The sequence below is a fragment of the Chelonia mydas genome, chromosome 2, assembly GCF_015237465.2.
Source record: "Chelonia mydas isolate rCheMyd1 chromosome 2, rCheMyd1.pri.v2, whole genome shotgun sequence".
In the NCBI taxonomy this organism is placed as follows: Eukaryota; Metazoa; Chordata; order Testudines; family Cheloniidae; genus Chelonia; species Chelonia mydas.
This window is the reverse complement of record NC_057850.1, coordinates 26,429,119-26,443,571: the sequence shown is the minus strand read 5'-3', so window position 1 is coordinate 26,443,571 and position 14,453 is coordinate 26,429,119. Positions and strand designations below refer to the sequence as shown.

Genomic DNA, 14,453 nt, shown 5'->3' with positions numbered 1-14,453 from the left:
GGTACTACATCTTCTGATTTTTCAAGGCACTTACGCTATCATGTATCTGAGATCACAGCTGAGATGGAAGAGGATAGTAAAGGGAAACAGAAAGAAAACACATATTCCAGAAAATATTTTTTCATGCTTTCCTACTTCTTAAATTTATTATCTGAATGAATATATATATATATATATATATATATATATATATATACACACATATATATAGAAAAATTATTCATGTTACCAGAAAATATATGATGTTGGATTTATCACTGAGCACCTTCATAGGGCTGTGACAGTTTTCAGGGTACCCAGGACTGAGAGTGTTGCGTGTGTCTATTCATAGATAGGGCAAACTGCTGTCTTATTGTAATGTTCCTTTTTCATCTCCAAGTGGTTTAGATTGTTTGCAGTTGTCTCTGATGGTTTTCCATTGATTGCTTTTGGATGAACAACTGACCCTTGCAATACACCACCACCTAACCAGAGGTGACAACTGCCTCCTGCTTGAATGGGTCATCACTGAGACATATTATCCCCTGGGACTAACTTTTACTCCAGGAACATAAAGCATATTTTCAACATAATTATATTATTCCTTAAATATTATCCATACATATAGCCACAATGATTATGAGTCTTGATAAACTGCAAACTTTCTGTAGACACCTTACATCAGGAGTCGGCAACCTTTGGTACGCGGCCCATCAGGGGAATCCGCTGGCAGGCCACAAGACATTTTGTTTACATTGACCATCCGCAGGCAAGCCCCACACAGCTCCCATCTTAATTTTTTTAAATCTTTGCAATGTGAAAGACCTACACAAATAATAGGAGGAATTGACTAACTGATTTTAGAAGGAAAACAGTGATTCTGTCTATACACAAAGTACTGTTCAACACAACAAATAACCCAACTGCAAAAAAGAGAAAAATATTTATTTTCTCCCATCTGTTACAGTATTAAAAGTGTTATGACTTTTAACAAGAGTGGGTAAAAAATTTTCAGACAGAAGAGTGGTTTCAAAAGTGACACCATTCTTTAAATTGAACCTTACTAAATAACTTACGGTGTTACTCTTCTCAGAAGTGAAGATGAAAAGCTCTGGTAATCTATGCCTTTGTAACTTGCAGACCAAAACTCTGGACATGCTCAACCTACTGACCAGAAGAGCTATGCAAAAACTGCAAATGGTCCATGATGATGCATTTCCCACCTACATAGGGTAAACTGGAGAGAGCAGATCATCATAACAGTATACCTTACTCTGCAATGACTCCAATCCAATTGCAGATGATGTTTCTGATCTTCAGAGTCCTTAACTGTCTGGATCTCATTTATCTGCATCACTTGACTACAACTGCGGATTCATTGTGGATTCTGCTGAGTAGCTGATGGTTCCCAGGATCGAATGTGCAGTTGCAAAGAGCTCTCTATTTCTATCAAAGAGATCATCATCACAAGGACACCATTGCTGAAATGACCTAAGAGCAACGTGTTGTAGCTGTGTTGGTCCCAGGATATTACAGAAGGGTGGGTGCGGTGAGATCCTTCACACGATCAACCTCTCTTGATGAAAGAGCAAACAGTACTGCCAAATTAAATGTAAAAATGTAGTAAGAAAAGCGAAAAAGGCATTGGAAGAACAGCTAGCCAAAAACTCAAAAGGTAATAACAAAATGTTTTTTAAGTACATCAGAAGCAGGAAGCCTACTAAACAACCAGTGGGGTCTCTGGACGATCGAGATACAAAAGGAGCACTTAAAGATGATAAAGTCATCACAGAGAAATTAAATTAATTCTTTGCTTCAGTCTTCACGGCCGAGGATGTTAGGGAGATTCCCAAACCTGAGCCGTCTTTTGTGGGTGACAAATGTGAGGAATTGTCACAGATTGAAGTGACACTAGAGGAGGTTTTGGAATTAATTAAGAAACTTAACAGTAACAAGTCACCGGGACCAGATGGCATTCACCCAAGAGTTCTGAAAGAACTCAAATGTGAAATTGCAGAACTATTAACTATGGTTTCTAATCTGTCCTTTAAATCAGCTACAGTACCCAATGACTGGAAGATAACTAATGTAACGCCAATATTTAAGAAGGGCTCTGAAGGTGATCCTGGCAATTACAGACCAGTAAGTCTAACGTCAGTACCGGGCAAATTAGTTGAAACAATAGTAAAGAATAAAATTGTCAGATACCTAGAAGAACATAAATTGTTGGGCAAAAGTCAATGTGGTTTCTGTAAAGAGAGATCATGTCTTACTAATCTATTAGAGTTCTTTGAGGGGGTCAACAAACGTGGACAAAGGGGATCCAGTGGACATAGTGTACTTACATTTCCAGAAAGCCTTTGACAAGTTCCCTCACCAAAGGCTCTTACGTAAATTAAGTTGCCATGGGATAAGAGGGAAGATCCTTTCATGGATTGAGAACTGGTTAAAAGACAGGGAACAAAGGGTAGGAATAAATGGTAAATTTTCAGAATGGAGAGGGGTAACTGGTGGTGTTCCCCAAGGGTCAGTCCTAGGACCAATCCTATTCAACCTATTCATAAATGATCTGGAGAAAGGGGTAAACAGCGAGGTGGCAAAGTTTGCAGATAATACTAAACTGCTTAAGATAGTTAAGACTAAAGCAGACTGTGAAGAACTTCAAAAAGATCTCACAAAACTAAGTGATTGGGCAACAAAATAGCAAATGAAATTTAATGTGGCTAAATGTAAAGTAATGCACATTGGAAAAAATAACCCCAGCTATACATACAATATGATGGGGGCTAATTTAGCTACAACTAATCAGGAAAGAGATCTTGGAGTCATCGTGGATAGTTCTCTGAAGACATCAACGCAGTGTGCAGCGGCAGTCAAGAAAGCAAACAGGATGTTAGGAATCATTAAAAAAGGGATAGAGAATAAAACGGAGAATATCTTATTGCCCTTATATAAATCCATGGTATGCCCACATCTTGAATACTGCGTACAGATGTGGTCACCTAATCTCAAAAAAGATATACTGCCATTAGAAAAGGTTCAGAAAAGGGCAACTAAACTGGTTAGGGGTTTGGAATGGGTCCCATATGAGGAGAGATTAAAGAGGCTAGGACTTTTCATCTTGGAAAAGAGGAGACTAAGGGGGGATATGATAGAGGTCTATAAAATCATGAATGGTGTGGAGAAAGTGAATAAGGAAAAGTTATTTACTTGTTCCCATAATATAAGAACTAGGGGCCACCAAATGAAATTAATGGGCAGAAGGTTTAAAACAAATAAAAGGAAGTTCTTCTTCACACAACGCACAGTCAACCTGTGAAAGTCCTTGCCTGAGGAGGTTGTAAAGGCTAGGACTATAACAGGGTTTAAAAGAGAACTGGATAAATTCATGGAGGTTAAGTCCACTAATGGCTATTAGCCAGGATGGGTAAGGAATGGTGTCGCTAGCCTCTGTTTGTGAGAGGGTGGAGACGGATGGCAGGAGAGAGACCACTAGATCATTACCTGTTAGGTTCACTCCTTCTGGGGCACCTGGTATTGGCCACTGTTGGTAGACAGGATACTGGGCTGGATAGACCTTTGGTCTGACCCAGTATGGCCATTCTTATGTTCTAAAGGCAAAAGGGTAGCCAGACCAATGAATGAGACCATTAAAACTAGAAAGTGAGGGGAAAACTCACCCCTTGCCAAGCACAGAAAACATTAGCAATGCGTGTGGTTGGACAGTTCCTCATCAGATATGTGTAGTGTGTGCTCAGGTCTTGCTGAGCTCCTGAGACCATACCTCAGCCTTTGCTGGGGTTAAGATAGCATGTGACAGGTGCTTGGTCCCTGCACGGATGATTGAAAATTTGCACGGATGTGAGAGAAATTTTCAATTTTCCATCAGAAAAACTGAAAGGATTGTCCCCAGGCCACCTGCCTGCACGGCTTTTATCAATTTTGTTGCAGGCAGAAAACTTCCATTTCAATTCTTCCCAAATATCAGACGGGTAGCCTTGTTAGTCTGTATCCAGAAAAACTATGAGGAGTCCGGTGGCACCTTGAAGACTAACAGATTTATTTGAGCATAAGCTTTCGTGGGCAAAAAAACACTTCTTCAGATGCCTGTCCATCAGCATGTGCATCTGAAGAAGTGGGTTTTTACCCACGAAAGCTTATGCCCAAATAAATCTGTTAGTCTTCAAGGTGCCACCGGCCTCCTCGTAGTTCTTCCCAAAGACTCCTATTTGGAATTTCTCTCCAGCCAAAAATTTTGAGGTTTTTATTTTTTGTCCCGATTTGGAATGAAATTTTTTCTCAAGCTTTGAATCGTTCAGTAGACCGAAAATTGTGTTTTCCTGCCAGCTCGCAGGCGCTGCCCTTGCTGGATGGCGTCAGGGCTGGGGTGGCCTGGGCTCAGGCTGGCCTCTCTCCCTGGGGACCAGGCCCCGGGCTGGTGAAGGAGCAGGTGGAAGGGAGGGGTGACGAGGGCGGGCCCCGCACTGGCCCGGGACGGGGGAGGGGGCGGGGCTCTCGCAGAGGATTCAGGGTCCCGATCTGCTCTCGCGCGGGTGGGGGTGACGCCCGCCCGAATCTCACTGGCGGGAGGCGCTCGGCTCGAGGGCAGCAGCGCAGGCGCAGCCGCCGGCACGAGCCCAAACATTAGTCGCGCACGCAACCGCGCGCTGCGTGCCGGTGATGGGGTAGACGGGTCACGCGCGCACGAACGGAGGTGACTTGGCTTCGCACAGTCTTGTTCCGGCTCTCAAAGGCACGTGTCGTTACCCACGCCCCTCGCAAGGCGCTCCGCCCTCTGTCCCGCCTCCTGCGGCCGCTTGCCGCGCACGTGCCTGGGGGTTTCCGGATCCGGGGCCGCCAAACAGCCGCCGTTTAGTTCCGGAGGCGCAGGCGCTGTGGCCGTTGGCCGGGCCGCTCCCGCCATGAAGATCACGCGGCAGAAACATGCCAAGAAATATATGAGCTTCTACAAGTACAACTTCGGCTTCCGGGAGCCCTTCCAGGTGCTGCTGGACGGGACTTTCTGCCAGGCCGCGCTGCGCAACAAGATCCAGATCCGCGACCAGCTGCCCGGCTACCTGGCTGGGGCCACCCAGCTCTGCACCACCCGGTCAGTGGCTGCGGCGGGGGAGGGGCCCCGCCATGCTGTCACGTGGCCAGGCGGACGCCTGTGCGCGCGCTTGGTGGAGGCCGTTACCGTGGCCCGGGCGGGCGGGCGCGCGCGCCTGACATCTGCCTCGCTTGCCGGTCCCGGAGGTGGCGCGGGATGAACTGATATCCAAGCACGGGGGAGGGGTCCCCGGGGGGGGGGGTTCACCCCGTCCCCGCGTGACCCTGCCGGTGCGGGCAGGGCTGTGCACGGGAGCCCCGGCTGGCGGCGGGGGACAGCGGCCAGGGCCAGGGAGACGGCGGTGGACTCTGCGGCGGAGAGTGGCGTGAGCCTGAGGGAAGCGGTTCGTTCCCCTCCCCGTGCGGGGCCCCGCAGAGGCAGAGTATCCCTCACCCACTGCGGGCAGGACTCGGGCAGCCCCGAGAGCTGGTGGGCCCTGGGCTGCGCACAGCCTCCGACCCCTGTCCGTGGCTCTGAGCGCTGTGCCAGGCTGAGGTGTCCCGAGAGAAGGTTTTGGAACAAATCAATAAACCGGAATAAGTCCCCAGGGTCAGACGCGACTCTGGGAAGGGTTCTGAAGGAGCGGAGCTATCCTGTCCTGTGTAACTTGTCGCATAAACCAGCCTCTGCGCTTTCGGACTGGAGGGTTGGTAATGTAGCACTGGCTTTTAAAATAGTCTTCAAAGGCGATCCTGGCAGTTACAGGCCTCTGAATCTAACTTCAGTACCCGGCAAATTGGCTGAAATGATGATGAAGATCGGAATTATCAAACACATAAATGGATGTGATTTGTAGGGGAAGAGTCAACATGGTTTTTGTAAAAGGAAATCAAATCCCACTAATCTATTAGAATTAATTGGGTGGGGTGAGGGTCAGCAAAAGTGGACAAGGGTTATCCATTTGCTCTAGTGATTGTGCACTATCAGAAAGCCTTTGAGTGCCCTCACCAAAGGATCTTGAGCAAAGTAAAGAGTCATGGGATAAGCCAAGGTCATCTCATGGATCAGTAACTGGTTAAAAGATGATTTAGATGATGGCATAGAGAGTACACTTATAAAGTTTGCAGACAATACCAAGCTAGGAGGGGTTGCAGGTGCTTTGGAGGATAGTATTATAATTCAAAATAATCTGGACAAACTGGAGACATGGGCAGAAGTAAATACGACAAAATTCCATAAGGACAAACGTAAAGTACTCCACTTAGGAAGGAACAATCAATTTTACACATACAAAATGGGAAATGACTGCCTGGAAAGGAGTACTGTGGAAAGGGATCTGGGGTCATAGTGGATCACAAGCTAAATATAAGTCAACAGTGTACGCTGTTGCAAAAATGCAAACATTATTCTGGGATGTATTAGCAGGAGTGTTGTAAGCAAAACACAAGAAGTAATTCATCCGCTCTACTCCATGCTGATTAGGCCTCAGCTGGAGTATTGTGTCCAGTTCTGGATGCCACATTTCAGGAAAGATGTGGACAAATTGGAGAAAGTCTAGAGAAGAGCAACAAAAATGATAAAAGGTCTAGAAAACATGACCTATGAGGGAAGATTGAAAAAATTGGGTTTGTTTTGTCTAGAAAAGAGAAGATTGAGGGGGACCGTAACAGTTTTCAAGTACATAAAAGGTTGTTACAAGGAGGAGGGAGAAAAATTATTCTTCTTAGCCTCTGAGGATAGGACAAGAAGCAATGGGCTTAAATTGCAGCAAGGGAGGTTTAGGTTGGATGTTAAGAAAAACTTCCTATCATGATGGTTAAGCACTGGAATAAATTGCACAGGAAGGTGGTGGAATCTCCATCATTTGGGGATTTTTTAAGAGCAGGTTGGACAAACGCCTGTCAGGGATTGTCTAGATAATACTTAATCCTGCCTTGAGTGCGGGGGACTGGACTAGATGACCTCTTGAGGTTCCTTCCAGTTCTATGATTCTAAGATAGGAAACAAAGGGTTGGAATAAACAGTTTTCTCCGTGGAGAGAAGTAAGTAGTGGTGTCCCCCAGGGTCTGTACTGGGACCAGTGCTATTGAACATATTGATAAATTATCTTGAAAAGGGGGTCAACAGTGAGGTGGCAAAGTTTGTAGATAGTACAGAATTACTGAAGATAAGAGTTAAGTCCAAAGCAGATTGTGAAGGGTTACAAATGGATCTCATAAAACTGGGTGATTGGGCAAGAAACTGGCAGGTGAAATTCAATGTAGGTAAATGCAAAATAATTCACATTGACAAACAATCCTAATGATATATACAAAATGATGGGGTCTAAATTAGCTGTTACCAAGAAATAAACCTTGGAGTCATTGTGGATAGTTCTCTGAAAACTTCTGCTCAATGTGCAGCAGGAGTCAAAAACTGACAGAAAGTTAGGAACCATTTAGAAAGGGATAGGTAAGACAGAAAATATCATAATGCCGCTGTATAAATCCATTTTATGCCTGCACCTAGAATATTGTGTGAAGTTCTTGTTGCCCCATTTCAGAAGAGAGATGTTAGAATTGGAAAAATTCTAGAGAAATAAAACAAAAATGATTCGGGGTACGGAACAGCTTGCAGATGAGGACAGATTAAAAAGACTGGGACTGGTCAACTTCGAAAAGAGACAAGTAAAGGGAATCTGATAGCAATATACAAAATAATGAATGGTGTGAAGAAAGTGAATGGGAAGTGTTGTTTATATAACACACAAACCAGGGATCACCCAATTAAATTAATAGGCAGCAAGTTTAAAACAAACTTAAGTACTTCAGACAATGCCTAGTTAACTGTGGAACTCATTGCCAGGGAATGTTATGAAGGCCAAATATATAACTGGGTTCAAAAGAGAGTTAGTAAGTTCATGGGTGGGTTTAGGGGCAGAGATGGGCCTACGGCGCAAACTACAGCACACGGGCCACATCTGACTTCTGAGCTCCTGGCCCAGGAGACAAGCCCCTGGTCCCTCCCCGGTTGTTACCCCTCTCCTGCAGCCTCAGCTCACTGCACCACCAGCGCAATGCTGTGAGCTCCTGGGGCAGCACAGCTGCAGAGCCTGGCCTGACCCAGTGCTCTGTGCTGTGCGGTGGCGTGGCTGGCTGCAGCCAGGCGGCGTGGCTGTAGCGCCACCAGTGCTCCAGGCATTGCGGTAAGGGGGTGGGGTGGGGGGGGTTGAATAGAGGGCAGGGGAGTTTGGGGGTGGTGGTCAGGGGGCAGGCGTGTGGATAGGGGTAGACTGGTAGAATTGTGGGTAGTGGGTAGGTAGTAAGACTCGTAGAATTGTGTCTGTAAGATTATTTACCAGCAGTGAATTCAGCCACCTGTGGTGCTGGTTAAAAACTGTTCAATGAATATATTAGGCAACAAATACTGGTGAAATTCATTGAATAAGATATTTTAAATGTTTCTTCCTCTTTAATCAGCCCTAATAATAAGTTACATATTTTGAAATAGTCCTGTAGAAAGTTGATTGCAATTATGTTACAATTAAATCCAGCACTCAACTAGTGCACAGCTTGTTTTATTTCTTTAGACTGGGATTTTCAAAGAACTTAACTTGAAATTCAGTGATATTTGGGGAACTAACTCAGCACCCTTTGAAAATCCTATCCTTAGACTTCAGAGAGCATAGCTTTGGAGATATGGCCTCAAGGGTATGATAACACATGTTTTTCACACTGCTTACTTTCAAAGATGGAATCATGTTTTAGCCATGTTGAGGAACTGCTGTTGTAACCAGGTCCCCTGACATGGTTGGTCTTGTAGCATACGTGTAACCTTTTTCATATTCCAGTAGTTATTGCAACAGTTATTTCAACAGCAGAACTTCCTGAGCTTCATCAGGCAGACCCTTCCCAAGCCCTGTCAAGCCACCTGTACTTTACAGAGACCCTGATTTTCATCCACCCACATGCCCCCGACTTATTGTGATATTGCCAGCGTTCAATGCAAGATATGATGTACAATGGTAGTTGCGTGGGTGACTTTAAAAAAAAAAAAAAAACACCATAGTTGCTTCTGAAAAGGAAGTAAGTATAATGAACAAAAAGGGGTTGTGTTTTGATCCCCAGGTGGTGGGTTTTTTTGGTTTGTCTCAACCCCTCTTTGCTTTCAACCTAGAGCACCGGTTCCAAAAAGAATCTTTACTTTGCAAGCTGGTGAAACTGCAGACAGACAACTGCCTCTTACATTGATACCTGTCTGTCCTAACTTCCTTTCCTTCCACTTTATTTCAAATAAATCAGCAGTGACAGTCATGTAGCACAGAGCAGGCCAACCTAGATTTTAGCATTGTGCTTAGTAGAAGTAACACTAAGTTCTAGTGTTAGTAGAAGACACATTCCATCTCTTCACTTCCAGAATAGTTTCTGCTATCCCTGGAAAAACACTTCATGTTGAAAGCAGTGATTCAGTTTACATTTGTTCGATAGATCCTTTTGTGTTCCCCATGTCAACAGAGTTGAAATCTACACCTCTTCTCCATCAGTATCTGCTTTCTTCAGTTTCCCTTCATTTTTTAACCATGTGCAGTGGGAAAATGTTGATCTTTTTAAAAAAATATATTTGTTTAGTATATTGTACATAACAATGGAAGCACAGAAACCAAAGACCAGGCTAATCGGCAGCATTATTAATTGTTTTGGTCCATCATGCTGCTTTGCTTCAGGATTGCTTTGTTAGATGAAATAGATGCACTCTTAAAATTTTCTGAAAGAGTATGCAGTGAACTTTTGGAGTATGAGAGAGAACAAAAAGGACTTCCATTTTCTTAATGGTATAACTGAGTGGATCAGAGCATTGCCCTAGCAATGGTGTAATTATGGTTGAAATGGCATTATGGTTTTAAGAAGTGAATATGGCTATCCACATATGCCCATCTCCATACACATCTCTGAAGAAACACCAGAGATAGCCTTGCACGGCTCTAGACCCTTCCCAAGCCCTGTCAAGCCATCTGTGTTTTACAGAGACCCTGATTTTCATCCACCCACGTGCCCCTTTAATATGTAAATCCCAGAGAATGTTTCCACTGAGTAGATGTATTTGCAAACCTGCAAAATAGTAATCAAACTGATTGCACATCAGACATCCCAGTGCCTGTTTTTCTCTGTCATGCCGTTCAGAGTTGAGGTCTCATAGCAACTCAGTGGTCATACACATTAAGGCATAAATTAACACCACATACAGTAAATAAAGCAATTGATGCCATTGCATATTATTTTGTTTTAGTTGTGTTATGGTAGTGCTCTGTGTGGTAGGTGATGTCTAAATATATTGGAAGCGGCAGTCCTCTACCCAAAGGGCTCACAGTCTTAAGAAATTTGAATGTCTTTGTAGTGGCCATAATTATGTTGACATATGTTTTTGAATGTGGTAATATATTTGTATAGCAATTGAAGCAGTTGTATAAATAAGAGTATAAGGATTTGACACTGCCATTGAATTGTCCCTATTTAATATTTCAAATGTTACTGATCAGTCTTGTTTATCTTACTTCAGCAAATGTTCAATAGTTCTAAACTGTTGTTTCGTTTAAATTATTGGGCACTTTGTGACAAGCATAGAGCCTGATCAGATAATGTTCGGCTGTAATCAAACATGTTTGAGAATTCAAAATTTTTAAAATCTTTGCACTTGTATACAACGGTTGTGCAAGTAGTCAAGTATCGGGGGTAGCCGTGTTAGTCTGTATCCACAAAAACAACAAGGAGTCCGGTGACACCTTAAAGACTAACAGATTTGTTTGGACATAAGCTTTCGGTTAAAAAAACACCCACTTACTTTCCTCTAATAAATCACTCTTCTTTTTGCTCTTTAGATGTGTTCTGAAAGAATTGGAGTCATTGGGGAAGGAACTTTATGGAGCAAAGCTAATTGCCCAAAGATTTCAAGTTAGAAACTGTTCCCACTTCAAAGATCCAGTGAGTGGCTCAGCATGTCTGTTGTCCATGATTGAGATGGGTAATCCTCATCACTATTTCATTGCTACACAGGTAATACATTTTAAAATAAAGTTAAGCCATATTTCCTAAATCTGTTCTCAGATTCATACGTATCAGGAATTCTGCCAACTATGAACATGAGATTTTATATGGTTTATTAGGACTAAATTTATAAGACTTGCATGCCCAAGACAAGTAACTTTATATGCAAATTACAAAATGGGAAAATTGTAGGTTGCATGCAAAGTTACCAGTTTTGTGAGCACCAGTGAATGATTAGCTGTTACTGTAATCAGTACCCTAAAACAGAATGACAATTTTAAGGAAATAAGCAGCGGATGTGATTTTTTGCATGATGAATGGGAACAAAAAGATTGTATGTGCCCTGATTGCCTGTCCACCAGTCTGTGTTAGCATTGGTTTAACATACTGTAATTTTAATTAAAATGCTAAACTGGAAATTTGGAATAGCTTTTGGTTCATCTTTTTTAAATAGAAAATGATAATTAAACTGGCAAGTGCTGTTGAAACGTGTGCAGATAAGACACTAATTTTTAGGTCTGTTGTGACTTTGTGCATTCACTAGCACTTTTATGTGTTTGAATCTGAATCTGTTTTATATTCTGCAGTACATGAAAATAAGATGGTTTGCTAGAATCTTATAGCATCTTCTATTAAAACATTTACCTCTTTTGCAAATTACATGGGCAGTTACATGATTACCTGTTCTAAACACATTTTTTTTCTGTCCACAAAGGTAGGAGGTAAATTTCACTGTCAGGGATATGGATTATGGTAAGGGAGGTAATTGGGGTTTATCTGCTAGATTAATACTGACTTTTTTTATAGACTGTCTAAACTTTTAAAAGCAGTTGCATTTGAATTGAAGGTTTGATCCATCCCAAAATATTGACTGATATGTTTGATTTTGACAGGACCAGGATTTGGCAACAAAAGTGAAGAAAAAGGCTGGAGTTCCTCTTCTCTTTATTATTCAGAACACAATGGTGCTGGACAAACCTTCTCCGAAATCACTGGCATTTGTTCAAGCCATGCAAGCAAATCAGCTTGTTCCAGAGCACCAGAAACAAAGTATTGAGCATCTTAAAGAAGAACAGGGACTAGTAAAAGAGTCTGAAAACAGAAGAAAACGTAAGAGGGCAGGTGGCCCCAATCCTCTCAGCTGCCTGAAGAAAAAGAAAAAAGTGCAGGAGACCCAACAGCCTTCCACTGCTAAGAAGAAACGAAAAAGAAAACGAAACCGGGCTAAATCAGAAGAAAAGGCAGTGTAAGTGCAGCTGAGTGTGAAAGCATAAAGCTGCCCATATAAACCGTACAGGACTTAAATACAGCTTGAACTTTGTGCAAAGAAAAAATTCTTACAATTCTAATATGAAAATAAAAGTGTTTATTTTTATGAAATATATATTCTTCATTATAACTTTCACCACCTTTGTATATTTATATCATCCCAGTAATATAACTTTCTCTTTATTAATAATTACAAAACTTTTTTCCCACTATAACCACGTCTGCCCACAATGAGCAACTGGAGAGCTGTTATGTTGCAAAATCTGGTATCTGGAGTGCCCCAAGTAGTGTGGTTTTGATTTTTTTATTATTATTATTATTACTATTTTTATATTATTATTATTTATTATTTCTCTGTGCACAGTTCTGCCCTCACATGAACAAATGGTGTGTATTGTTCCTGGCCCTGCCTTAGTTGGGATCCTAAGGAGGAAGTGTAAATGAGTTTTATAAATTTTCCTGTAAGGTGTTGTAACAGGATCTCCTCAAACTCTGCATCAAACCTTGTCTGTATTTCCCACTCTCATGTAAGCCAGTGTCCAATTTCCAGGCCTGTGCATCAGTAAATCTTCCTCTACTGTCAGTATTCATTGCTTTTTCTGTGGGATACATTTATTGAAACTCAAACACAGTTCAAATTAAATCAAGATGGACAAACCACTTGGATTCTCCTGAGGCCTCTGCCTCAGCGGGCTGCTACCTATGCAGGATGTATACCCCCTGCTAGGTCTTCCACCTGGCTAGTATGGCTAGTTCCCTTCCAGGTCTTTTCCCTGACCCAGCATCTCCTGCAGGAGACTTCCCTACTCCCTGCACCTCTCCCTTCAGTTGAGCTGCTTGTTGGTCTCTTTATTTCACCACTTGGGAGGCAGCTAGTTAGTCACAGGTTATGCCCAACTCCTTTCAAGGGATCAGCCCCCCTTTGACAGTTTTCCTTTATAGCACTAGTGCCTGAATAGGTCACTTAGGCACAGAAGAAATGGGAGGAACAAGTGTGCAACTTGGTCGTGCTGAAACAGTGCCACACAACAAAAGAAGTGAGGTGGTTCATAGTATGGCACATCCAAGCTGGAGCTGTGAAACACTTGGCTAGCTGGCAGTGGTGCGGGCTGTATTTTTTTTGCAGCCAGCCTCGGTCATCTTGTAAGATTATAAACAGAATAAAAACAGGCTGCCAAGGGAGCTTGAAAAAATATAGCAGGGCACTTCTGCATCTTATTCTGTTTCCTGCATAAGGTTGCTTGTGCAAGGAGACATGGAGACAGTAAAGTGAAACTGACAAAAAGTCTATTCTATAGAAACTGACAAGAGTCTATTGAAGGATGCAGTATAATATGTAGATGGAAATTGTGTGATTTATAATCTGTTCAGACTGCGTCTGCCCAATCACAGTGTAATTCCTATAAAGAGGGAAAACTTAAAACCAGTTAAGGGTGCTAAGGGGAACACCCTCTTCCTCCACACCACAATCCCTTTAAAGCAGCTAAGCTATCCATTTTAAATGTATCTTAGCCCCCACACAACACATTCACTATTTTACTGGCAGAGTCTCATCTGTAGATAAAAATGTACCTTCCTATACAATAACACCATTTCTCACAGTTGCAAAACTTCTTCAATATTAAGATGGCTGTTAGAAAGTTGTACAGGTGTAGTATATAAATGTGGTGGTTTCCCACAAGGGAGTATGAGGGCAGAATTAAGTTTTTTTGTTATAAGTGCACTTGTTGCCTGTTACCACTTTTGAGGCACTTTCTCAAGTAATAGCTCTCATGGCTTTATGGGACTTTGACCCCTTCCTTCTCTAGGTCCCTAAGGATCTCGGAAGGTTTGTAGAAATTTCCCACAACCCACTGCTCATGAGAGGAATGCCAGGAAATGTGGGATAAATAGTTAATATACAACTACAGTGGTGGACTGGAGTACTATGGTAGATGTGGCCCAAAACTGCCTATAACACCATAGCTTCACCACACCATTCAATTCTACAGCATAAATATGGCTGAGGACATAACCGCACTGTGCAATGAGTGCTGGAGATTGGAGAAGCAAAGGTAGCTTTGATACTTATGGTGAAAAAGCCCTGCCTGCAGAAAGTAGTGTAGTTACAAATGGGGATGTAGTAGTTAAGTCAA

General features: G+C 42.7%; 1 protein-coding gene across 1 annotated transcript; it reads left to right on the top strand.

Annotated features, from left to right (window-relative positions):
• The first annotated feature begins 4,540 nt into the window (after positions 1 to 4,540).
• Positions 4,541 to 12,901, top strand: UTP23 (UTP23 small subunit processome component). Its single transcript, XM_037892093.2, has 3 exons — positions 4,541 to 5,089; positions 10,884 to 11,058; positions 11,943 to 12,901. Exons 1-3 carry the CDS (start codon positions 4,902 to 4,904, stop codon positions 12,297 to 12,299), a joined length of 720 nt encoding a protein of 239 aa, XP_037748021.1. The 5' UTR covers positions 4,541 to 4,901; the 3' UTR covers positions 12,300 to 12,901.
• Positions 12,902 to 14,453: the final 1,552 nt, after the last annotated feature.